The sequence below is a fragment of the Sus scrofa genome, chromosome 6 (assembly GCF_054392235.1).
Source record: "Sus scrofa isolate SSC_HxYL_T2T_F1_AM1 chromosome 6, Sscrofa_HxYL_maternal_Yorkshire_Landrace_v2.0, whole genome shotgun sequence".
Lineage (NCBI taxonomy): Eukaryota > Metazoa > Chordata > Mammalia > Artiodactyla > Suidae > Sus > Sus scrofa.
In genome coordinates, this window is record NC_139388.1 from 154,306,759 (window position 1) to 154,334,280 (window position 27,522).

The following is a 27,522-nucleotide window of genomic DNA, read 5'->3' on the forward strand; positions in this document are numbered from 1 at the left end:
AGTTTGGGGTGCAGGATATTTATTAGGGATCAGTACCTTGGAAAGGAAGGGGAATGAAGCATAATTTAGCAGAGAAACAAGTCAGACTGCAGTACAATCCTGGAGTACAGTCCTGCCTGCTTCTCTTGTATCCAGAGAACCCAGAGGAAGCTAGATGGATGTTAATGGGTTTTCATAGTGTGCCTAGTAGTTTCTCTAAAGATGACAAAGGGTTATGGTAGCAATTATTATGTGTCCTGTCATACAGATTGAAATGAAGGGATTTTATTGGTTTTGTATCAGAGAACAATCCTAATTGTCCCTCTAGTGAAACTTTTTTTTTTTGGCGGGGTTGGGGGGAAGGGGCTATATAATTCCTGAGGCAGGCAAGCTACTTCCTTGAGTTCTTAATGTCTAAAGTCAGAGTAGATCTGAACTCTTTGTAAGTTTATTTTTGAGATAGTTAATTCCTGAATGCGATTCTCTAGACCTAGATTAACCTCAGATGCTTGATAAAGAAGATTTCAAACTTTACTTAGAAAGATTGGAAAACATCAGAGAATATTCCCCACTTTTCATTTTCCTTTTGCAAAAATTCTTAAGGACCAGCCTATTCCTACATACTTTTACCTGACTAGCATACACTTCCTCCAGTAATGAATGAGGCTAGTCTTTTGCGCTCTTCCCCTATCCTCTGCCAAAGATGGGACAACACAGTCAAGGACAAATTAATCATAAGTGCATTTCCCTAAACCTTTAGTGAAACACATTTGTTTACACCTGACCCCATGCCAGACATCTCATTTCAGCCAAGAAATTAGTAGAATGTCTTTCATTGTCTTGTTCCCTACTTTCACATCTAACTGCCTAATTTTCAGATTCTCATAGATGACATCATTGTTTAGTGTGGGGGCAGGAATAGTTTTATATACTTATTAGTAAGATGATTCCTCCATAAATAAATCTGAAGTTTGCTCTTCTGAGAAACCTCACATGGGTGATCTTGAATAAGGATTAGAGGGTGATAAGGTTTGAGTTCACTCTCGCCTTGAACTCTATCTTGGAGGATGCTATTTTGCAGTATTAAAAGAAACTTGTAAAAACTCAGTAACTGTACCACAAAATTATAGGAATTTTCTCGATAGTATTTTCTCTGAAAAACAACTTTATTAGTATTTGAAATTTCTCTGGAAAACCAGTAGACTTGACTGTGAATATTTCTTTTATACTTAGCAGTGAGTACATAATATATCATTTGGATTTAGTTCCTTTTTTCTCTTCAGAGTATGATATTAAAACATTAAGTGACCAAAAGTATAAAGGAAAAAGCAGATAGAAGAATTTTAATATGAGAAAAAGGAAATTGAAAATAATTAAAGATGTTGTTTTATCATAGTTTACTGTACCCAAAGTAATAGGAGTTACCTTCTCCAGTGTTAACAATAGTAATATAAACTTAGTAATATATAGTAATATATATTAGTAATATATAGTAATATAAACAATAGTAATATAAAAGTTTATCTCACTTTCAGATCGTGCTCATATCTCATTTGTTGTAACGCTCAGAGAGTATTGGTTGCATGGCTCTTATAGTTTGATTCTACCTAACTCCCAAACAGAGTTCTGGATTTTCCACCAATGTGCAAGACCAGAAGATTGCGAATATGTTTGAATTGTCTGTGCCTTTCCGCCAACAGCATTATTTGGCAGGACTTGTGTTAACAGAGCTGGCTCTCATTTTAGACCCTGATGCAGAAGGGTGAGTAGATCAGTTTTTGCCTTGTAAGCATCAGTTTTATTCTGTGCTATGGGACAGAAGTATCCCATTTAACTTCCTAGGAATCAAAAGAATACCATTCTTCTACTTCCTGTTCACTAAGTTCCATAGTCATATTATTTCTATATTTTTTCAGTTTTAGGAAAGATAATTTTTGTCATTTATGAATTTGATGTTTGTTTTGAAATCCGTGTTGTATCATGGTTTAGATGGTAGCATTTTTTTCCTTCTTAGTTTACATAAATGTTTGTGCATATTAGCAGGTGAACTCTTAGATTTGATGATTTATAGCAGGCCTTAACTCAAAAGTTAAGGAAAGTAAACTAATCTGTTTAATTCCTTGTCAGGAAAGTTTATTATTTACCATCATACTATGGAGCATTTTACTTCAAAATTTGCCCTACAAACAAATATCCTTAGACTTTAAAAACTTCCAAAATTGTGTCCACTTTTTTTTTTTTTTAGCAGTTTTGAATGGTTTTTTTATTGTTTCTTTTTTTCATAATTTAACCAAATTTTATTTATTCATTATTTTTAATGATTTTTGTTTTTTCCATTATAGCTGATTTACAGTGTTCTGTCAATTTTCAACTGTACAGCAACGTGACCCAGTCACACATACATATATACATTCTTTTTCTCACATTATCCTCCATCATGCTCCAACATTACTGACTGGATAGAGTTCCCAGTGCTACACAGCAGGATCTCATTACTTACCCATTCCAAAGGCAATAGTTTGCATCTATTAAGCCCGGATTTCCAGTCCATCCCACTACCTCCTCCTCCCCCTTGGCAACTGCAAGTCTGTTCTCCAAGTCCATGAGTTTCTTTTCTATGGAAAAGGTTTATTTGTGCCGTATATTAGATTCCAGGTATAAGTGATACCGTATGGCATTTATCTTTCTCTTTCTGACTTACTTCACTTACTATGGGAGTCTCCAGTTCCATCCATGTTGCTGCACATGGCATTATTTTGTTTGATTTTTATGACTGAGTAGTATTCCATTGTGTATATATACCACATCTTCTTAATCCATTCATCTGTCAATGGACATTTAGATTGTTTCTATGTCTTGGCTGTTGTGAGTAGTGCTGCAGTGAACATCCAGGAGCATGAGTCTTTTTCAAGGAAAGCTTTGTCCGAATATATGCCTAAGAGTGGGATTGCTGGCATATATGGTAGTTCTATATTTAGTTTTCTGAGGTACCTCCATACTGTTTTCCATAGTGGTTGTATCCAAAATTGTGTACACTTTTAAAGAATTTTTGGAAATTGATATAGTAAGAAGAGTATATTGTCTAATGATTGGGATTTATAGACATAGCTTTTCTATAAATACGTTGTGATGTAGCATCCCTATAGGGCCTGTCTTAACAGCTGTTGTCAAAAATACCTATGACTGTAATTTATTTGTGGAACATTGCTTCCCCTCCCCCAACTTTTCTCATAATAGGATTATTGGGAGTTTATAATGCAGTTTAATCTCAAGTCAGAGCTCCAGAGAACAACAGGAGATACTTTTGAGCAGGTTTTATAAGAATCCTATGATGTATTTGTTGAATAAATGGAAGAGGAGGTTGGTAAAGGTCTTAGCAAGAGGGATATGTTAATGCTTTTGTGAAAGGTGAGATCTGCAAATGAAAGGCGTGAGTTTTTTAAATAACAGCAGCTTCTCAGAATGTTAGGAATATAGTTTTAAGAAGCAGGTTTTCACACAGCGCTCTGCAGAACTGTAGGTTTCTGAAGGGCTGCTTAATGGGTTTTTCTGTAGGATGGGTTTAGGGTATAGACACTGGAGTATGGAGAGTAAATAGACTATGTGTGTGAAACTCTGGGCCTCACACCCCTGCTTGCCACCACTCTTATATTTTGCCATTGATAAATGAATATAATGTGCTGGGGGCAGGATCCACTGTTTGAAAAAAATCACTCTGATAACAACTTACGAACATACTACCTTTCTTTAATAACAGTTATATATCAGTCATTTGAATCTGTATTTCCATTATTTTTACTTGATTCACAGGATATTTTTGGTTACCAGAAACAGAAAACCATTCTTCATACTGGCTTTATTAAAGGGAAGATATTTATTATTTCATAATTGGAAAAAAGATAAGGTGTTTAGCACAGTAGAGTCAGCAGCTCCATGATGTTATCAGGGTTCTGGATCCTTATTTCTTACTTCCCCTAGAAGCCTCAGCTTTATCCTAACACTAGTATGTTTCTCATGATTATAAGATAGTTGCTCTGATAATTCAGATTAAATTCTTTTTTTTTTTTTTTTTGTCTTTTGTCTTGTTGTTGTTGTTGTTGTTGTTGTTGTTATTGTTGCTATTTCTTGGGCCGCTCCTGCGGCATATGGAGGTTCCCAGGCTAGGGGTTGAATCGGAGCTGTAGCCACCGGCCTACGCCAGAGCCACAGCAACGCGGGATCCGAGCCGTGTCTGCAACCTACACCACAGCTCACGGCAACGCCGGATCGTTAACCCACTGAGCAAGGGCAGGGATCGAACCCGCAACCTCATGGTTCCTAGTCGGATTCGTTAACCACTGCGCCACGACGGGAACTCCAGATTAAATTCTTATTAGTGGGTGTGCATCGGATGACAGAGAGAAGAACCTCTTCCCAAGCATGCAGTGCACCTCTTTCCTTTGGAATGATTTGGCTCACTTGCCTATCCTGTACTGTTACCAGTCACCAGCCAGATTCCTGGATGGATTAGATCACTTCTGCGCAAATGTGGTGCATAGACTGGTCTTGGTTTATGGGTTGTTTGTCACACAGCGCAAGATAAGAAGCTCATGCTTGAATGCAAATCGACTCTCACTAAAAAGCATTTAGTTCACATGATTTTTTTTTTTTTTTGGTAGATCTTCTCAATTAAGGAAGCATCGAGTTGATTAACATTTCTCTCTTCTCAGACTGGTAATGAAACAGCTTCCTGACTTGGTGACTTAAGTACCCGGGCTATTCTAATTGCATCTCCTCCTGAAACAGGGACATAGAGTCAGCTTCCCCTGAGTCATAGGGCCAGGAATGTGTATCTGAAGAATTCTGTGCTCTGTTAGGGAAGACATAGGAAGGAGATGTTAGCAGTGTCTGATTAAGAAGAGGGAATTTTAACAGTCACCTATTTTTGTGATGATGTTTCTTTCTCACATCAAGGATCAATTCCCTAAAAACAGATAAATTTCTGTGGAACAGTATAGGATTTACGAAAGACTTTTTTACTGCTGTTTTACCCTGCAAGTTGGTCTTCACAGTTGGTCTTTGATTTTCTGTAAAGTCTCAACGCAATAACTGTGTTCACTACTGCTTTTTCTTTGTCTATTCAGTAAAAATAATATTAACTAGAAGAGCTCTAAATAGTAACATACAGAATTATAAGCTTTTCCTGCTGTGTGCTTCCTCCTTTTCTCACTCTTTTCTACACCCTGTCCATTAGCAGATGTCTTGGTACTACCTCCAAAATAGATCCCAAGTTCTCCTTCTTCTCCCCATCTCCACTGCTACTCCCCTAATCATGCTTCCACTCTTTCCTCCCTAAAAATCCCTTTTCTACACAGCAGCCTAAATGGTTTTTTAGAAATGAAAATCAAATTATGTCACTTCCTTGCTTAAAACTCTTCAGGGTGTTTAATACCACATACTTTTAACTTTTTAAATAGTTAAAAGTGTGTGCTTTTAAAATAGCCCTTAAAATAAAATCCATACTTAATAGTTAATAATGGACCTCAAAGCCCCATATATCTAGCTCTTGTCTACACTGCCACTCTCTTTCCTTCTTAAAATCTAGCTATCCTGACCTTCTTTCTGTTTCTGTAATGGGCCCAACCCATTCCCACTTTAGAGCTTTTGTGCCTGGATTTTTCTGTGCCTGAAGTGATGCGGAAATTGCACTAAGATTTTCACGTATGCATTTCCTTCTTTTGATTCTTCAGGTCTTCCCTCAAGCAGCATTTTCTCAGTGAGACTGTCATTGGCCACACAATCTGCATTATAGCTATGTTGTCCTTGCCACAGTTATTCTTAACCATATCAGCCTGCTTTATTTTCTTCAAGGCACTTGCCTGAAATTGCCTTGTTTGTTGGTATATCTGTCCCTTTCCATTAGAATATGAGCTCACGAGAGCAGGCACTCTTGTCTTTTTTGTTCATGGCTTTATTCCCACTGCCTTAGAATTGTGTTTGGTACAAAGTGGATGCTTGCTAAGTATGTTAATTCAATAAATGAATGATTAACTGAAAGAGTTTCACATCTCATCTCTAAATATTACATTCTTTTTATACTTACATAAATAAAATACAACATACATTTTCTTAGATAAACCCATAAAAGGAATGCTTTTCTTTTTATTCCAGCTGCTTGCTAAGTAATCAAAAATAATTCCTTGAGTGGTAGTAAAATATGTGTTCCATATTGACCAAAGATTTGCTCTCTAGAAACTTTCCTTGTAGTTATGAGGTTACAATTATGAAACAATATACTGTGGTTAAATGCAAATTTTGTAGTACAGATATAGTTCTGAAAAAGATCAGCATCTTTATTACAGCATTTGTAACATTAAATTTTTATTTTTGTGTCTGTATTTTTCTCTTAGTTACTAAACTAAGCTCTGTAAGAAAAGGGACAGTGTTGTATCTCCAGCCCCTTGAATAGGTTATGACAGGTTCTGTATAAGTATGTGTGTGTGTGATGGCTGAATGTAATTGAATAATGTAGACATATTTAAAGGCTTCATGTAAACGAGTGGTTAGAGTTTAGGTAAGTGGAAGAGTCTGGGGTGGTAGCTGCTGAGAGATAAGTTACGTATGTAACCCAGGTTGGTGAAAAGATTTCATTAGATAAAGTAAAATTTATAGCTGCTTAAAATTTACTTCTTTTGCTTTAAAATATAACCATAACTGTTCTTAAGTTAGTTAATATTAAAATGCACTAAGGAGTTAATGCAAAAATATTGAGATTTACTCAAGTGAATTTGTATAGTGTTTCCTTTTCCTTCAATTCTTATTTTATACAGAGAGACATTCATTCATTTTGTTTTTTTGGATATCCATTAGTTTTAAAATGAGAAGTGTTTTATATGAATACATACAAATATGGAGCGAAGTTAAGAAGTTAAGCAAAATTGGTTCCGTACCATAACTTACTATTTGCTTTAAAGACACTAACTAATCTCTGTGACCTTACTGCAACTGCTTCTTCATCTTCTTTTTAAATAGACTATTTGGATTGCATAAGAAAGTCATCAATATGGTACACAATTTACTATCCAGTCATGACTCCGACCCACGGTACTCTGACCCCCAGATAAAGGCCCGGGTGGCTATGTTGTATCTCCCTCTGATTGGCATTATCATGGAAACTGTTCCTCAGCTGTATGATTTTACAGGTACTTAGTATATTTGATACAAACTTTAAAAGCAAATCTCAATGTTTAAAAGTATTTTAAGATATCTCAAAGATGAAGTTCTTATTTTAGGAAAAGAAACATAAGGAAATTTATACTGACATAGGTATACTGTAAATACTTAACACATTACTGAAAACTTGGCCATATGAGAGAATTCACTGCAAACTTTCTGTGAGAATTTTTAAATAATAATTTTATAGCATTTCCATACCTACCTATTATGAAGTGTGGGTTTTTTTCTGTGTGAGTTGTGTACTGTTCATCTGAAAAAAAAAATGAGAAAACTTGCCAGATGTCTCCTACTCTAAGTCTCAATTTATTCAAATATATGAAATTGAAATTAATGTTCACCTGAGTGACAGGAATTATGTTTATTGCTAATACCAGGTTAATAAGTTGAAGTTATGTTGCTTTTTAAAAACTGTAACCCACAAATTTTATTCCTCTTGTTTTCCAAATTTAGAATGTACTTAAATTTCTTCATTTGCCCTAAAGAAAACACTGTAGGTTGTATTTGAACTGGAAATTAACCTGATAGAGTCCTTCCAGTTCAATTACTGGTACCTAATATATATTACCAGTAGGTGCTGATGATGCAAAGATAGCCAGCTCCTTTCCTTTGAGGAGGAAAGAGGGTTTTCTTATCTGAAGGTGGAAGCTTAACATTATTTTCATTGTATATATCTCCTTTTACTAGCAAGGTAAAGTTCTCAACAAAACTATCAGTATTAGTATAGGCATGATTAATGTTTAAAATATTTAAATTATTTTTTAAAAGAAGTAAATGTAATGATAAACAGTGTACGTTAAAAGGCTTGTCTTTTAAAGAGTGAAGGAGAATAAGAAGGGGAATTGCATGCTAGGAGCTGATGATTAAGCTAAAATAAATTTTCTTTTATTTATTTCTGTGTCCCCCTCCTCCCCCAGAAACCCACAATCAGCGAGGAAGACCAATCTGCATAGCCACTGATGACTATGAAAGTGAGAGTGGAAGCATGATAAGCCAGACAGTTGCCATGGCAATTGCAGGAACATCAGTTCCTCAACTAACAAGGCCTGGCAGTTTCCTCCTTACATCAACGGTAAAAGCAACTTTCCTATAGAAGTTTTTTCTGAAAAGACAGATGTTTACAAGAATATACCCTTAAATAACTGAGATTATTGTAGTAGCTAATGTGAAAGTACTCTGAGTTTTATTTATCTTGTGGAAACATTAAGGTTTTGAGAATATTGCCTGTCTTGTCCTAAGTTGTCTTAAAAATTATTAATTACCTCAAGCTTTATGGTATAAAGCTCTGTATTCTGTCATTCAGAAGACTGAAAATTGCCTTATGCTGTGTAGCCTATTTTCTTCATTTTTAAAATCAATTTTATTCTTTCTCAGTTCTAAGAAATATTCTCAGTCGTTTAGTAGTTGAGAATATTTATTTTTAATATGTGAAGATTTATACTGTTTCATGGTTAAATACGTATATATTCATCCTGCCTCTGTAATTTTCCCCCATTAAAGAGGGAAGACCATGGAGGCAGGAAGGAAACCAACTGCTAGTAGAGCAAGATCAGCTTCTGAAAGTTTTAAGTGACTTTCTTTCAGGAAAATGCAATCATTTAGGGAAGCTACCCTGCTCGACAACTTTCTAAAAAAAGTTTTATTGAATAATTTACTTATCAAAAGATTCGCCCGTCTTAAGTGTACAGTTTCATGGTTTTTTGCATCCTTACAGAGTTAAGCAGCCATCACCACAATCTAATTTTAGAGCATTTCCATCACTCCCCAAAAAGGCCTATTAGTAGTAGTCACTGTCTATTTCCCCACAGCCCCAGCCCTAGGCAGAAACTAATCTACTTTCTGTGTAGATTCGGCTCTTCTGGACATTCCATATAAGTGGAATTATACACTGTGATCTTTTATGTCTGGCTTCTTTCTCTAAGTATAATATTTTGAGGTTCATTAATGTTGTGACATGTATCAGTACTTTTTTTTATTGCCAAGCAGTATTCCTTTATGTTGATAGATCAGATTTTTATCCATTTATCAGTTGATGAATTGGTGAATCATTTTGACTCTTTTGGCTGTTAGGAATAATGCTGCTATGAATGTGTACATTTCATGTCTTTGCACATATTTTTCATTTCCTTTAGGTAGCTAAGTAGGAATGCATTTGCTGGGTCATGTTGTATCTCTGTGTTTACCATCAGAATTTCTAAACCTTTTCAAAGTGGTTTCTCCATTTTACATTCTCACTAGCAATGAATAAAGGTTCTTGTTTCTCTAAATCCTCACCAACACTTTTTATTATCTCTTTTTTGTTATATATACATCACACCTTAGTGTGTATGAAGTGGTATTTCATTGTGGTTTTGATTTGTGTTTCCTTAATATCTGCTGATACTGAGAGTTTTTTTGTTTGTTTGTTTGCTTATTGGCACATTTTTTTGGATATCTTATTTAAAGAAAAGTCCATTCAAATCCTTAAATATTTTAAAAATTATTCTATTCATCTAATTGTTATTGAATTGAAAGAGTTCTTTATATATTCTAGATGTAAATTCTGTATCAGATGTGTGAATTGCAGATATTTCCTCCTGTGGATTATCTTTTTACTTTTTTATGTTATTTGAAGTACAAAAGTTTTTAATTTTGATGAATTCCAATTTATCAGTTTTTTCTTTTATCACTTGTACTTTTGCTATTGCATAAGATAGTATATAAAGTACATGTACAGTTAAAGTATATTAACAGAAAAAACAGCAGTGTACCTGCCGCTCAGCTTCAGAGGTAGAAAATCGCCAATTTCCGTGAAAATTGTGTTTGTCCTCAATTGTAATCCTTTTCTCCCCTCAAAATGACCACTTTTCTCAATCTTATTGACCTTGCTTTTAAGTTTTTAAAACCTTTCTTATGTGAAATATACCACACATGAACAAGTGCATGAAACATAAATGTTTACAAAAGATTTACAAAAGATTATATAATGAATAACCACCATTCAGGATAAAATATAAAACATTGGCTGTCTTTCAGAAATTCTCAGCATGCTCTTCCCCACCATAGCTATCCACCAAGCCACCCACTATCCTGACTAAAGCTCAATTTTTTAAATAGTTGTTTATTTTTTTTAATTTAAATCGTTGATTGCTTAATTTTTTAAATAGTTTTACCACCAAAGTTTGCATCCCTAAATATTATAGTTTAGTTTTACATTATTTTTTTACTATTCGTCCATGTTATAAAATATAGCTAAAATTTCAGATTCTTCATTTTAGTTTGCTATTCCGTTGTCTAACTATAGATCAATTTATTTACCCATTCTATTAGTAGATGTATAAATGGTTTCTGATCTTTGATTATTGCAAATAGCAATCATAAAATAAAAAAAGATGATTTTATAAGTATCCTGTATGCATGTATACACTTTTATTTAGGGTATTTCCTAGGAGTAGAATTTGCTGGGTCATAGAATATGTTTATCTTCTTCTATACTAAATATGTCATGGTGTTTTCCAAAAGATTTGTCTTAATTTATACTTGCACCTGAAGTATGACAGTTCCTGTTCCTTCCTGTGTTCGTTCATCTGCACTTAGAATTTTCAGACATTTAAATTTTTGTCATCTGGAGCCAACTTAATGTGATATCCACTCTGCCATGTATTATTTCCTGTGCTTGGTTATGATACAATGAGAGATGATTTTTATTACTTTGAGAACTAAAAGATTAAGGAAAACTCAACTGTTTTAAACTAGGATCTGGTCTTCCAAGAGACCCTTAAAAAAATCAATACCCAGATTTAAATCTCAAGAAAACTGTGACTAAATTCTCAGTCTTAACCAAATAGTACCAGGTGATTTTTAGACAAGGACTTCACCTTTTATTAAACTTTGGTTTCCTCATTTATACATCTAGACAATAAACCCTACTCTATTGCATTATGATTCAGCAAAGTAATGTTGCTAGCCCAGGGCCTCAGGAAATAGGCACTTAATAATGTGTGCTGAATTTGAATTTAAGGGAGGGTGAATAAAGGTACCGGCAACTATAAGGCTTTAAATTCCAGTCTGGTTAGATTAAGACTATTTGTTCTTTCTCTAATTTTAAAGTCCCTCCATAGAATGGGATTTACATAATGGGCACATAAACTGGGGACACCAGAACGTGTTTACCAACTGACTTGAAAACTTTTGAAGAAGAAAATTCTATAAGTAAGAAGAACCAAGCAAATTCAGTATTTAAACAGGAAAAATCAATAAATAATTTTTTTGTCTTCTTAGGGCCGCACCTGTGGCATAGAAGTTCCCAAACTAGGGGTCGAATCAGAGCTACAGCTGCAGGCCTACACCACAGTCACAGAAACTCGGGATCTGAGCCACATCTGCGACCTACACCATAGCTCACGGCAAGCCGGATCCTTAACCCACTGAGCGAGGCCAGGGATCAAACCTCCATCCTCATGAATGCTAGTGAGATTCGTTTCCACTGAGCCATGATGGGAACTCCTAAAAATAAATAAAATTTTTGTCAATTTGGTAATTTATAGTTATATTTCATTTTAGCCTTCATTTCCCTGATGTCTTGTGAGGGTGTCCACTTTTTCATATATACTTCGGCTATTTGGATTTTTTTCTTTTGAAGTGTCTAGAGTTTTTGGCCCATTTCCATTGGATTATCTGCATTTGTTTATAACTTTATAGCAGTTTCTATGTCTAGATCAAGCCCATTGTCAATTATAAATAATTTAAAGATTTCCTTCTTTTTCGGTGGCTTGCCTTTTCATACACTTAATCTCATATTAAGTATTTGGTGATTAGAGTGCCTTATTTAAAAATACTTAAGGAGTTCCCACTGTGGCATAGCTGGTTTAGGATCAGGCATTTTCTCCACAGCGGCTCAGGTCGCTGCTGAGATGTGGGTTCAATCCCTGGCACAGTGTAGTGGGTTAAGGATTTGGTGTTGCTACAGCTGTGGCTCGGATTCAGTTCCTGGCCCAGGAACTTCCATATGCCTCAAGACCAGCCATTAAAAAAAATGCAAATTTGTCAACCTTTTTTTTTTTTAATAGTTTGTGTTCTTTGTATCTTATTTTAAAAAATTTTCTTTTTAAGTTTCTGAAATTATCCTCTTATATTATTTTTTAAATCCTTTATTTTTAGTTTTTTTATTCTTTTCCTTTTTCTTTTTAGGGTGCACCCACAGCATATGGAAGTTCCCAGGGTCAGATTGGAGCCTACACCACAACAATGCCAGATCCTAGCCTCAAGTGTGACCTTACACTTCAGCTTGCAGCATTGCCAGATCCTTAACCCACTGGATGAGGTCAGGGATGGAGCCTGCATCCTCATGGATACTAGTAAGGTTCTTAACCTACTGAGCCACAATGGGAGCTCCTGTTCTTCCTTTCATATTTAATCCATAAATCTACCCAGAATTGACTTTTTATGAAGGAGAATTTGGGGGTCCAGGTTTATTTATTAACTATTTAATATATTATGCCAAATTATTTCCCTAGCTGCCCTGGAATACTACCTCTGATGGTCTATCACGTAGAGAAAAGTTCTCATGCATTTAAAATAATTGTCTTGGCTAATTATTTGTCCTTTATATGTCTATGCAAATTTAGAATCAGCTTATGAAGTTCCACTAAAATAAATAGACACAAACCAGCGAAGCTGTTGGAATTTTTGTTGAGATTGTATTGAATCTGTTGATCAGTTTTGGGGAAAATTAATATTTTTATACTGTTGATTCACCAAATCCTTGAATGTGGTTGATATCCCCAGTATTTATCCCTTTTTTGTAGATGCATTGTTGATTCTTGATATTTTTAAAATAATATTATAAAATTATATAATACATATTATTCATTTATATGATATTCTTATAGCCTTAAAAATATCATCTTTTTCAAAAGTTTTTATGTAAAACTGTCAGTTGCACTTATGTGGACACAGAATTTATTTTGAACAATAATATTTATTTCCAGCAGAATTGCTCTACTAATAACATATGTATAGATTTTTTTTTTTACATACACAATCATATCATCTGTGAATAATGGCAATTTATTTTTTCCTTTCAGTTTTCATAACTTATTTTACTGGCTGGAAGCTTGGAGTACAGTGTTGAATAGAAAGTAGTAGTTATAGCCGGCATCATTAAAGGGGAAACTTGAAACATTTCATTCTTAAACATAAGTGCTAAAAGTCTTGGGTTTTTTTTTTTTTAAGATATTCTCTATTGTAATATGGAGGTCCTCTTCTGTACCTAGTTGTAAGTTTTTTTTAATTATGAATAGTTGCTGAATTTTATCATGCTTTTTTGCCCAGTTGAGATTATCATGTTATTTTGCTTTTAAATCTTTTACTGTGACCCTTTTCAACTGCCTTTCTAGGGTTAAAGCTACCTTAAATTCCTGACTTAAACCCAACTTTTTCATGATTGTATATTAATGGATTTGGTTTACTATATTTTGTTTAAGATTGTGTATCTGTGTTAGTAAGAACTTTTTTCTTACTCAGGATGTTCTGTTCAGGTTTTGGATTCTGGGGGTAGTAGTTGAGCCAATTGAAATGAGCTAGTGAATTTCCCTTTTTATTCTGTTCCCTACAAGTACTAATTTAAAGTTGAAATTATTTCCTCCTGCAATATTTGGAGAATTTATGGATGAAGCCATTTGTGCTTGTGATTTTTTTTGGAAAGTTTTAAAATTACTGATATTTCTTAAATGTCTGTAAGACTGTCCAAGTTTCTATTTTAAATACACTGGTTTTTGTAAATTTTTTTCTAGTAGAAAATTATTCAACTTTCTTGGCATATAACATTGTTCTGTGATCTTTTAAATGTCTATAACATCTATCATAGATGTAAACATTTTCATTTCTGTGACTGGCTTTTTATACCTTTTGTCTTAAATCAATCTCAACAGCAATTTGTATGTTTCTTTAGTTAGTATAAAAAACCAATTTGGGGGCAATGTTGAGCCTCACTTTTGAATATTTATCTTTATTATTTATTGTCTTCTACTTTCTTTTGGTTTATGTTCGTGTTCTTTTTTCTAATTTTTTGAGATGGATGCTTAACTCACTAGTTTTCATCCTTTCTTTCTGATATGTATTTTAACCATATTTTCCTTTACTTATTGTCTTAGTTACATGCTGCAATATATAGGTAACATTTTCATTATTAGTTTAAAATATATGTCAAATTCATTACAATTTCTTTTTAGACTTTTTAGACAAAAACGATTAAGTCGTTTTGTTTTAAAATTTCCATTCCTCTGGAAATTCTTCTGGTGACACAGCAGAATAAAGATCTGGCATTGTCACTACAGTGACTCAGGTCGCTTCTGTGGCAAGGGTTTGATCCCTGGCCCCGAAACTTGCACGTGCTGTGGGCATGGCCAAAAAAGAAAAGAAATTTCCAATCCTCTGAAAATTTCAAGTAATCCTTTTGTTTCTGATTTTTGCCGAAAAATCAGAGATCTTGATCAGAGATCTTACTCCATGTAATTTGTTATATTTGCGGCTGGTTTTATGGTCTAGTACATAGTCAGTTTTTGTAAATATTTCACATACTTGAAAAGAATGCAGGAGTTCCCACTGTGATGCGGTGGGTTAATGATCCGGCTTGTCGCTGTTGGAGGTGCTGGTTCGATCCCTGACCTGGCACGGTGGGTTAAACATTCAGCATTGCTGCAGCTGTGGTGTATGTTGCAGCTCTGACCCTGATTTGATTCCTGGCCTAGTAACTTCGATATGCTGCAGGGGCAGCCGGGGAGGTAGGGGCGGGGGAAGGGAGGTTGGAAAGAAAAGAATGCATGTTCTTCACTTGTTAGTTATGTGTTCAGTATCTATCCATTACACACATAACATCAAATTTGTTAACTCTGTTGTTTAAAGATTTTTTCTTTTTATTGAATTCTGTTTGCTTTTTCTAATATCCCACTACTGTTGTGGTGTTGTAATTTCTTTTTCTATCAGATTTTGTTTTATTTCCTTAGAGCCCTTGTTATGAAATGTCTCATAATTTAAATTTGTTATGTTTTGTACCTTTGTCAACATGAACTCTAATGCTCATTTTTTATTTGCCTTAAGGTCAGTTTTGTGTAATGTTAGTATAGCTATGCTAAGTTTCTTTTGCCTAGTGTGAATGTGTGTACCTATATGTATATGGCATGAATTTTCCCATCCTTTTACTTTCATTGTTTATTCTTATGTTTCAAATATTTGAAACTTATGTTTTAGATGTATCCTTTATAAACAGCATATAGTTAGATTTTTGCCTAATATTTTAAAGATCTGGTCAGTTCATCTTTCCCTAGAGTTTTAAATCCACTTACATTTAATATAATTGAATTAATATACTTAATATTTTAATTTTACCTCATGTTTTCCCAACCCATTATACATTTCTTTTGGTCTCATTATTATCTTGTTTTGGACATTTTTTCCTCATTGTCTTTTTTCCTCATTTCACTTTTTCTTCTCTACTAATTTGGAAGTTAACATTCTGTTTCTGTTCTTTTTGTGATTGTATTACAAATAGCAATATGTTTCCTTACATTTCAGTCTAATATTAATCATTTCTTTTACTATCACATTGATTAATAGAAGGATTTTAGAACAAGTTGACTTTATTTATCTTTCTCCTTAAGTGTTTTTAGTTTCATGTATCATTAAACCTCATAGGACATTACTATTATTTTTATGGCTGTATAGAATCAGTTATCATTTAGATTTGCCCGTGTGTTGACCACTTTATTTGCTCTTGATTCTTTTTTGAATTTGTGACCTTCCATAAGAGGTGTTTTTCTGCTTCGTGGAGGAGTTACATCCTGTAGAATTTTCTGCTGTATGGTAATAAACTCTTTGTGTTTCTTTAAAAACGTCTTTATTTGACCTTCACTTGTTTATTTTAAGAAAGAGCATCTGAGTTTCCTCTGTTTACCTTTTTTTTCTTGTCGTCTTTTTGCGTTTTCTAGGGCCGCACCTTTGGCATATGGAGGTTCCCAGGCTAGGGGTCTAATTGGAGCTGCAGCCGCCGGCCTACCACAGAGCCACAGCAATGCCAGATCCAAGCAGAGTCTGTGACCTACACCACAGCTCACGGCAACGCCAGATCCTTAACCCACTGAGTGAGGCCAGGGATCGAACCTGCAACCTCATGGTTCCTAGTTGGATTCGTTAATCACTAAGGCACAATGGGAACTCCTCTGTTTTCTTTCAGCATGCTCAGGACATTGTTCCCACTCCCTTTGCATTTCCATTATTGCTTTTGATAAGTCAGCTGTGTTGAACTATTATTTCTTTAAAGATAGTTTATCTTTTTAATCTCTCTTGTTTCTTTAATGCTCTCCTTAGAATTGGCTGGCTGTGGAGTATAGTTTTTAATTTCTTTATGTTTATTCTGCTTGATAGTTTATCTCCTTAATTGTACCTGATATTACATTACACTAGGTAATTGAGTTCTTAATTTGGTTATTGTATAATTTTTTTTTTTTTTTAGTTTTCTAAATTCTAATTGTTCTTCTATTTCTTTTCAGTAAAACATTTCTCTATAGACTTTCAAGATCATTGTCAAAAATTTTAATCTTTTTTTTGGTCAAGGGTACCTAGAAAGTGTGGTTAGTTTATAGTCTGATCATTCAGTATCTCCCCTGTTAGTGTACCTTTTTCTGTTGTCTGTTTTGTCAGTTTTCACTTATGATATATTGCTTCTTTGTATGCCTAGTTCTGGACTGTATATTGGACTTTGTATTTGCACCACTATTTGTAGTTATAATAAGAGCTCTGGGGTTGTGGTTTTTTTCTTTCACAATGGAGTCATTGATTGGTAATACCAGATCAGAATTATCATTCTTTTTAATGCCTGTGGAAAATGGAGAAAACAACCCCTCGATCTTTTTTGTAGGGCTTAATTCTCTCATAGAGACATGATTTAGAAAGATTGTTCTGGATACAAATCTCAAGTTGGTTTTATATGCAGCAAGTTTCTAATAATTTATGTTGTACCTTGTATATATGTATGTGTGTATTTATATTATTCGAATGAATGAAACATTCTATTTTTTTTTTTTTTCATTTTTTGCTTTTTAGGGCCACACGGCATGTGGAGGTTCCTGGGCTAAGAGTTGAATTGGAGCTATAGCTGCTGGCCTATGCCACAGCACGTCAGATCTGAGCCACATCTGTGACCTACACCACAGCTCATGGCAACACCAGATCCTTAACCCACTGAGTGAGGCCAGGGATCAGATCTGCAACCTCATGGTTCCTAGTTGGATTCGTTTTCACTGTGCCCCGATGGGAACTCCAAATGAAACATTCTTAGTTTTAATGTGGGCAGATGTGATCATCTTTCTTGTGGCTTACATTACATACTTTTGTTATGTCTTATTTAAGAATTTCTGTCCTACTCCCAAGATTATATTCTCTTATATTTCCTTTTAACATGTAAGTTCTTTCTTTGTCTGGAGTGTATTTTTTGTAGTGGAATAAAGTAGGAATCTACTTTTTTCCTGCTAGGGAAGTTAGTTATCTCACACCGTTATTGAGTAATCCATCCATCCACCACTGATCCATAGTGCCTGCTGTTATATATCACATTTTCATATATGCATAGGATTTTATGTTTGCTTTCTGTTTGCTTCATTAAACTATTTGTCTGTCCATATGCCAATGTGAAACTGTCTCAGTGACTCTAACTTTTTAGTAAAAATTGCTATCTGGTAGAAATTTACTATTTTTAGTAAAATTTTGTCACCCAACCTACCTGGTTCTTTCCCAAGAGTATCTTGGCTATTCTTGGCCCTTTGCTTTTCTCCATAATTTTTGTTTGTTTGTTTTGTTTTTTATGGTTGTGCCCACAGTATATGGAAGTTCTCAAGCTAGGGGTTGAATTGGAGCTGCCGCTGCCGGCCTACACCACAGGCATGTCTGTGACCTGAACCACAGCTCATGGCAATGCCGGATCCCCGACCCACTGAGTGAGGCCAGGGATCAAACCTGCATCCTTATGGATACTAGCTGGATTCATTTCCACTGAGCCCCAACGGGAACTCCCCCATAAAATTTTGAAATTAGTCTGTCACCTTTCAGTCAGGTAAAACCTGGATGGTATTTTGATTGGAATTGCATCAATCCTATAGAGCTCTTAGGAGAATTGACATCTTTCCATTACTGGGTCTTTTTCATGTTTGTCCACATTTCTTCAAACTGTGTCACTGTGTTATCGGCACTTTATGTGGGGGTGTAAGAAATGTTAATGTATACCTGTTTGTTAAATTCAGAATAATTTTAAAATTTTGTTTTTAAAAAGCAAGCCATTGAAAATTCAGTGTATTTTTGCATACCTGAAAGTTGTGCTGTAGAAAAATAAAATGAAATCAATAAAATGGCATTTTCCTTATCAGAGAGACTGGATTTGGGGCTGGGAGTCAAAGCTGTTTGTGTCCAGATCAGGTGCAGTGTAGTTTGGTTAAGTGAGTTTATGTGAGTGAGTTTATTTACATGTGCATACATCCATGGTTAAGTGGTTATGTGAGTTTATGTGAGTGAGTTAATCTACATGTGCATGCATCCATGAAAGGCCGTAAACATAGTGGATAAGAGCTTGTCTCTGGGACCACACTTTCTGTGTTTGACTCCCAGGCCCACCATTTACTGCAGAATACTTTCTCAAAATACTTAACCATCTCTTGTCTGAATTCTCTTGCCTTAAAGATGGCGGAAGTAATCATACTTATCTCTCTAGATGGTTGGAAGGGATAAATAAGTTAAAATACATAAAGTGTTTAGTATAGTACCTAGCATAGACTAAGCATTACGTAAGACTGGGCTGCTATCATTATCATTACCCATGTCAGAGGAGAGATTGCAGTAATAGTTGAGGTCATGGCCTCAACAGTTAAGTATATGTTCAGCTTTCCTTTGTATTTCTTCTCAACATCCCATCCACTGCTTTATTATTATATAGTATGTTTATTGACCCAGTATTAGAATGCAGTATAATGGTGAAGAATATAAGCTTTGGAGTCTCGTTAACCTGGACTAAAATCATGGCTTTCCCTTTTTTTAGTGCTGATTTAGAGCAAATTACTTAATGTCTGGCTTTTGGTTTTCTTACTTGTAAACTAGAAATAACAATAGCATCATCTCATAAAATTGTTGTTGGAGTTAAATAAGAAAAAGTGATTAGCATAATGTCTAGCACATTTCAAAGTTTATGTTTTGCCATCATTATTATCGTCATCCCGCATTCCTATCTGTAAAATTGAGGTGCTGTAAGGTGCTTAGTAATATTGTTAAAAGACTAGATGAGATAATGTATGCAAAGATCTCAGCAAGATGACTGGAACAGAGTATATATATCCAATAAATGATATTGTAAGCCAGTTCTTATTCTTAGATTTTATTTGTATTTCACGTATTGTATACTAATACAGAGTGGGACTATTACCTTAACTTTGTATATTTGAAGTAAAAATACTTTTTACTTATATGAGGTCTAAGACTGTTTTCTTTTGTCAGTGGCCCTTGATAAAAAATAATTTTTCTAGATCTGATAGACATTTTGTTATCACTTAATACACTTAAGATAGTTTTCTTGGAGTTCCCACTGTGGCTCAGTGGAAATGAATCTGACTGGCATCCATGAGGATGCGGGTTCGATTCCTGGCCTTGCTCAGAGGGTGGAGGATCCTGCATTGCCGTGAGCTGTGGGGTAGGTCACAGACGCGGCTCGGATCTGGCATTGCTGTAGCTGTGGTGTAGGCCGGTGGCTGCAGCTCGAATTCCACCCCTAGCCTGGGAACCTCCATATGCCAAAGGTGCGACCCTAAGAAAAAAATAGTTCTCTCTAGAGTCAGTTGATTTTTGTCTTTATTTTGTCTGGTAGTCTTTGGTAAATGCCTTAGTTTTTAATAATATATTTTAGTTTTTCCCTTTATTAATGTTTATTTATAGTCTGCTGGAAGCCTGTCATTGATTAAAACAATCTTCTGTTGCTAGGAAAGATTCATTAAACTTCATGACCTTAAGTTTAAGGTTCTGTATGACCTACACAAGTATTGTCTAAATACTTGATTTTTAAGTAATTATTTTTTTTATTGCTTTTAGAAGAAAACAGCTGACAACTCAAAAAAAGAAATGGCCTTTGATCATTGTGTCTCATGCTACTGCTTTTTATTTTCAGAGTGGCAGGCAACATACTACCTTTTCAGCAGAATCAAGTCGGAGTCTTTTGATCTGTTTGCTTTGGGTTCTCAAGAATGCAGATGAGACAGTTCTACAGAAGTGGTTTACAGATCTCTCAGTCCTGCAGCTAAACCGGCTATTAGATCTGCTTTATCTTTGTGTATCTTGCTTTGAGTACAAAGTAAGTGATCATTATGCCATTGCAAAGAAGAATAAGAGAAACAAAATGCGTAAAGGAAGAAGAAGGTTTCTTCAATGTATCTTCTCTTTTCTGATGTTTAAATTTTAGGGAAAGAAAGTGTTTGAAAGAATGAATAGTTTAACTTTTAAGAAGTCAAAAGACATGAGAGCAAAGCTTGAAGAAGCTATTCTTGGAAGCATAGGTGCTAGGCAAGAAATGGTGCGCCGAAGCCGAGGACAGCTTGGTATGTACACGATATCTTCTTCTGGTGAAATTTTTTTCAGTTTCCTTGAACACTGTATCATAGTGATCATTGTCGCAAGTCTTCAGTAACAATTCTATACTTTTAAAAAAGTGTTTTAAATGCAACGTTGAAATTCACTTGAATAACCATTTCTCTTCAGGAATTCAAGTGAGAATTCTTTTTTTAATAGGGTGGACGTATTTCCCAATTTGTTCTGGATAGTCTCAGTTTACTCTTCTTGCCCTTGTGTGATTAATAATAGCGTCCTGGGAGTTCCTGTCATGGCACAGTGGGTACCGAATCTCACTGGGAACCATGAGGTTGCGGGTTCGATCCTTGGCCTTGCTCAGTGGGTTAAGGATCCGGCGTTGCTGTGAGCTGTGGTGTAGGTCACAGACTCGGCTCGGGTCTGGTGTTGCTGTGGCTGTGGCGTAGACTGGTGGCTACAGCTCTGATTCAACCCCTAGCCTGAGAACCTCCATATGCCGTGGGAAGCAGCCCTAGGAAAGGAAAAAAGACTAATAATAATAATAGCATCCTTTATTTTAAAAAATAGATTTTTTTAGAAGCACTTTTAGGTTTACAGCAAAATTGACCTGAAGATACAGAAATTTCCCATATATCCTCTGTCCCCACACCTGCATGGCTGTCCTCCTTATCAATATCTCCTGCCAGAGTGATAGCACTTGTTAGAAATAATGAACCTGTGCTGATACTCATTACCATACAGAATCCATAGTTTACATTATTAATTCACACTTCGTCATCTGTTCTACACAGCATCATTTTTTTTCTCTTAAAAGTTTCTTAGTTTTGGAGGAATAAATTAGGAGGGTGGGAATAACATATATACACTATTGTATAAAATAGACAGTTCACAAGGACCTAGAGTATAGCACAGGGAAATCTGCTGAATAGTTTATAATAACCTATATGCGAAAAAAGAATAGATACGTGTGAGTGGATCACTGATTCACTTTGCTGTGTACCTGAAACCAATACAACCTTGTAAGTCAGCTATACTCTAATTTAAAAAAGGTTCCTAGTTTTACAATTAATTAATGTCACTTGTATATAAGGTGAAGATATTGCCCATCAAACTCAAATATCAGGAAGAGAAAATAGTTTATTTACTAGCATTTGAAACCTTTTTCTCATTGCTGGTCTCCTACCCATTAGTCACAACTTTGGCCAAGTCACTCATCTCCCCACTTTCCCTTTCTTCATCCACTTATGATTGTTTTGAGATTTTAAAAGGTAGTGTAACTAATTGATCTTATCTTTGTAGTGACCTGTGTGTGTGTCAACATTTCGTAAGCCCTAAAGTAATATTATTGCTCAGAGCTCCTTGAGGTCAGGGACATGGCTTAGTCATCTGTGTACATGACATGTACTGACAGCTCAATATATATTTGTTGACTTAAAATGTGAATGTATGTTTACATGAATGTGTTTTTAATTACTGGTTTTTTGATAGGCCATTTAACTTAATGATTGTTTATTGAAGTAAACTTAAGTGTCTTTTATGTACTATGTGTGTTTGGAAATTAATAATGAAGAAGACAAAATGTTTGCCTTTGGAATTAACAGAGCACTATTTCTTCACTTTAGTTACATACAGTTTACAGTGTATTGATTGATTTTCTTTTTCATTTTCTTTTCACTCATTTAGTAGGTACAACAATCCTCTATAAAGTATGGGGAAAAAATAAAGTATGGAAATTAACTTTTATCTGGGTCATTTAATTATTACCAAAACCTAATGAGTAATTGTTACTGTCTTTAAGATAAAGAAAATAAAACTCACAGAGGTAAATAACTTAAGATCATGCCTAAGAGCGTAAATTAAAGGGCAGAACCAAGGTCTTTTGACTTCCAATTTAGTCTGTGTGTGTGTGTGTGTGTATGTATATGTAATAAATTGTAATATATAATATGTGATCTATATTATACCATAGCACTTTCTAAGACTTACTGTTGGGAAGAATGGGGCCTTAACCGTGTGTCTGTTATATTTTTTTAACTTGTGGCCTTTGAACAGCCGCCATTGTTTGATTGTAAGAAATGAAGTTCTATATGTCAAATCTAAAACAAACAAACAAACAAAAACCTCCCTTGAACTCCTAGATACAGAAAACAGATGGGTGGTTGCCAGAAGTAGGGTGTGGGGATGGATGAAATGAGTGACAGGAGTCAAAAGGTACAAACTCGCAGTTATGCGTAAATGCTGGGGATGTGATGTACAGCACGGTAACTCTCCTAAGTGAAAAGCATCTGAAACTACCTGTGGTGATGGATGTTAACTAAACTTGTTGTGATGATCCTTTTGTAATATATACATATATTGTTACACACCTGAAACAAACATAATGTTATGTCAGTTATATCTCAATTTTAGAATAAGAATTGAAGTTCTCATCTTTGAAAAAAATAAGACCTTGCAATTCTTGTTTACATTTAGATACTTAATAAGCTAGATCACCTAGTGATAGACTAAGGAGAAGAGAGACAATTTCATGAAAGAAATAATGAAGTTAATGATAAAAATGAAAATAGATCACAGATGCTTATTTTGTTAACTGTCTTAATAAAGGTATATCTTTTTGCTTTCTTTCACGAAATTTCTTAAAGATAGAGATTTCAAAATAAAAGAGGTAAAGAGAGAAAGAAAGAGAAGGGAAGGGAGAGAAAGCAGAAGGAATATCCAGAGGTGTCCTTTATTGTCTGTCAAATTATATTTGTTTCTCAATACTTTTAAAATTTCTATCTGAACTCTGAGTTTTTGTTTTCATTTTTCTTTCCATCCGCCCAGCCAATTTAAAGGCTCATGTTTCTCAAAAGGATTATTAGTTTTCTAGTTGAATGCTTGAAATCATGACTTGATTCCGGTATTTAAATGCATATTTCTCCACAATTTTCAATGCGTTCTCCACTTCTGCTGGATTTGTATGAATCAGTTCTATCACTGCTGCCCCTTAAAGGAGCCCTTGTGATTCACTCTGCCTTCCATCCTAGAAACCTCTGGGGAGAAAGTTCCTATCATCCTCCTGTCCTGCCTTCTAAGGGCCAAAAAGAACTAATTACTTTAGGAATCCTTCTTAATTTGTTTGTTTATTACACAGAAAGTTATTGAGTTCTCAATATGTGCCAGACACTTTATCAGTACCTGACATAAAGTGGTGAACAAAATGACATAATCTCCATTCTTTTTTTTTTTGGTCTTTTTGCCTTTTCTAGGGCCACACCTGTGGCATATGGATGGAGGTTCCCAGGCTAGGGGTCCAGTTGGAGCTATAGCCGCTGGCCTACGCCACAGCCACAGCAATGCGGGATCCGAGCCTCGACTGCAACCTACCCCACAGCTCACGGCAACACCGGATCCTTAACCCACTGAGCGAGGCCAGGGATCGAACCCGCAACCACATGGTTCCTAGTCGGATTTGTTAACCACTGAGCCATGATGGGAACTCCATCCATTCTTAAGTAGCTTATATTCTTGTGGTCGTAAGTGCTATGGAGAGAGAGAAAGTAAATTAAGAGGAAATGAACACTGTAAACCAGCTATGATGGAGAAAATAAAAATCATTTTTTTTTTTTTTAAAAAAAGAGGAAACGAAGTGTTGAGGAGTTGAGGAAGGCCTTCCTGTGGAGGTGATGAATGATTGGCTAGTAAAAATTTGTGAAAAAAAAACCAGGTGAAAGGAACAACCATCACATCCTAAGTCAGGAACGTAAGTAGCGAGACTGCATATACAGTTGTACACAGACACGCAGTAACGGCAGTGTAAACGAGAGCGGAGAACGGTAGGAGATAAGGAAATGCAGGGTCTTATAAACTATAGTTAAGATTTTGGGAAAGTCAGTATTAGAAAATTTGCCTATTTAAAAGAGTGTTTATTCTACATTGTAATTAAGCTATATTTCAATAAAAATTTTTAAAGTGTGTTTTTGTGTTACACGTAGCAAATGTATTTCTTCTGTAATATCATAATTTTGAAGAAAAAGCACCATTGTTAGGTTTTTCTACTTGTACTGAAGATAAAATGTATGAAATTAATAACATTGTGTTGTATTTCTTGTTTGCAAATATATACATAGGATATGATCCAACTGAAATAACTTTTTTTTTTTTGTCTCTTTTAGGGCCGCATGCAAGGCATATGGAGGTTCCCAGGCTAGGGATCGAATCAGAACTGTGGGCCAGTGCCACAGCCACAACAATGCAGCATCTGAGCCGTGTCTGTGACCTACACCATAGCTCACAGCAACACCGGATCCCTAACCCACCGAGCAAGGCCAGGGATCAAACCTGCATCCCCATGGATACTAACTAGTCAGATTCGTTTTCACTGAGCCACTGTGGGAACTCTAAATGACATTTTAAAAATGGTTTTGAAATTTGTTTGACAGAGAGAAGCCCATCTGGAAGTGCCTTTGGAAGTCAAGAAAATCTGAGGTGGAGAAAGGATATGACTCACTGGCGTCAAAACACTGAGAAGCTTGACAAGTAATATACTCTTAAATTTTATCTTACTGATAGGCTTGTTGGATTTCAAATGCAAGAGGAAAATGATTTTAGTATTATTTTAGTGTTATTTTATTAGGCATTCAAACCTTAGAAGACAAAATAGTTTTATTTTATTTTTAAATTTTAGATTTAAAAGAATTTGGGAGAAGAATTTTTCATATGGTATATAGTAAAGCAAAGAGTTACATATTTTAAATGTTACTCCATTTCCCTCAATAGCCCTCCTTGGAAAATGTATTCTGCAACTTTTTTTTTTTTTTTTTTTTTTTTAATGGTCACATCCACGGTGTTTGGAAGTTCCAGGACCAAGAATTCAATCCGAGCCATAGCTGACCTGTGCCTCAGCTATGGCAACACCAGATCATTAACCCACTGCACTGGGCCGGGGATTAAACCCTCACTTCCACAGCGGCCCAAGCTGCTGCAGTCAGATTTTTAACTCACTGCACCATAGTGGGAACTCCTTTGCAACTATTTTTAAAACATACTTTGGGTATCACTCTGAACTAAATAGCTCAAGAATGATAAAAAAAAAAAAAAATAGAAAACTAATCTTTGCCCTCTTAGAGTTTAAAATATAAAGAAAGACAAACAGTACAAGTGTTCCACTTCTAGCACAGAGTTAAACTAGGTCCACTGACTGACCCCACTGCCAAAAACAACTAAAAAGGCGCTTTTATGAGTCCAGGATCCTAAAGGACTGCATCTTCAGCATAAAGGGACCTGGAAATAAACCCTTCTCACTGCCCAGGTGACCACAGGTAAAATTGCTTGGCTTGGAGCTTGGCATTGTGTCAAGGGGCTAAACTTTGCCTGAGCATTTGCAATTTCGAGTTAGCCCTCAGGTACCTTGATTGGCCAAAAATTCTTTGAGAAGATGATGACCCATTTATTCGGGTTTGCCTAGTACTCCTACTTTTTGCAGTGACTGTCCCATCCCAGGGAACCCCTCAGTCCTGTCCTGAAATGATCCAGGATGATTGATCACCCTCCCTGAAAATCAGCTTCAGCCTGGGCTTTAGAGGATTCTCACAGAATATTAGCTCTCAGACAGTAAAACTGTGAAACACAGGAAGCAAGGCCCTGCGCGAGCCAGCAGAGGGGAAAGCAGCAGACTCAGTGCCATTAGATGAGTTTGGAATTCTCAGAAACTGCTTAGTCTTTTTAGGCTGCTTTGACACAATAGCACATACTGGGCCACGTTTAAAAACAGAAATTCATTTCTCACCGTTGTGGAGGCTGGGACGTTCAAGATTGCGGCAGATTTGTTGTCTGGTGAAGGCCTTCTTCTGGGTTACAGACTTCTTACTGTGTCCTTTTATAGTGAAAGGGCAAGCAAACTCCCGTGGACCTCTTTTATAAGAGGCTCTAATCCCATTCATGAGGACTCCGCCCTGATTACCTCACTACCTTCCAAAGGCCTCGCCTTCTGATACCATTACTTTGGGCACTAGATTTTCAACATTGGGAGAGGGACACATCTTCAGACCAGAGCAAATACTGAATATACTGTAACTATGTTAAAATTCTTTTTTGTTTTGTTTTTGTTTTTGTTGTTTTTTAGGATAGCAACTGTGGCATATGGAGGTTCCCAGGCTAGGGGTCAAATCAGAACTACAGCTGCTGGCCAATGCCACAGCCACAGCAATGCAAGATCCAAGCCGAGTCTGCAACCTGCACCACAACTCATGGCAACTCCAGATCCTTAACCCACTGAGCGAGGCCAGGGATCGAACCTGCAACCTCATGGTTCCCAGTCGGATTCATTTCTGCTGTGCCACAATGGGAACTCCAGAATTCTTAAGTTTTAAGTGTCTGCTTTTCAGTCCTCTTTGTCCTTTTCCATGTCTTTTATTTTTCCACATGTGTTATATATGTTAGAAATCACAAAGCTCCCAGATACTATGATTAATGTATTGTTGTATTTCGGCACTCATGTTGTGTGTTCTCTTTGCTTATCTTACTACGTTTTAAGGAAGCCTTTTTTTGTGTGTGGGGGGTATTTTTCTGATTCTTTTTGTTTAAATCATTTTTTTTCCATCATTGTTCTTCACAAAATCTCCCTGGGATTTTTAGTTTGTTTCTCTTTGGTTTTGTTTTTTTTTTTTGTTTTTTTTTTTTATTTTGTTCTGCTTTTTAGGGCTACACATGCAGCTTATGGAAGTTCCCAGACTAGGGGTTGAATCGGAGATGCAGCTG

General features: G+C 35.6%; 1 protein-coding gene and 1 long non-coding RNA gene across 10 annotated transcripts in view; one reads left to right on the plus strand and one right to left on the minus strand.

Moving 5' to 3' along the window:
• DOCK7 (dedicator of cytokinesis 7) overlaps window positions 1-27,522 on the plus strand; it is a 225,956-nt gene that overhangs the window by 153,278 nt on the left and 45,156 nt on the right. For all 9 annotated transcript variants that reach the window (XR_014808113.1, XM_021096544.2, XM_021096545.2 and 6 more), the window contains 6 exons: window positions 1,602-1,741; window positions 6,991-7,160; window positions 8,109-8,263; window positions 20,369-20,551; window positions 20,660-20,795; window positions 25,206-25,302. Coding sequence is in view for 8 of the 9 variants with exons in the window: in XM_021096544.2 (XP_020952203.2) it covers window positions 1,602-1,741; window positions 6,991-7,160; window positions 8,109-8,263; window positions 20,369-20,551; window positions 20,660-20,795; window positions 25,206-25,302 (881 nt within the window). In the remaining variant the exon portion in view is untranslated. The remainder of the gene's footprint in view (window positions 1-1,601; window positions 1,742-6,990; window positions 7,161-8,108; window positions 8,264-20,368; window positions 20,552-20,659; window positions 20,796-25,205; window positions 25,303-27,522) is intronic.
• Window positions 4,754-26,640, minus strand: LOC146402914 (uncharacterized). Its single transcript, XR_014808114.1, has 3 exons — window positions 26,552-26,640; window positions 7,397-7,444; window positions 4,754-4,828 (listed from the first exon to the last, which is right to left on the minus strand). It is a non-coding gene; the product is annotated as an uncharacterized LOC146402914 (long non-coding RNA).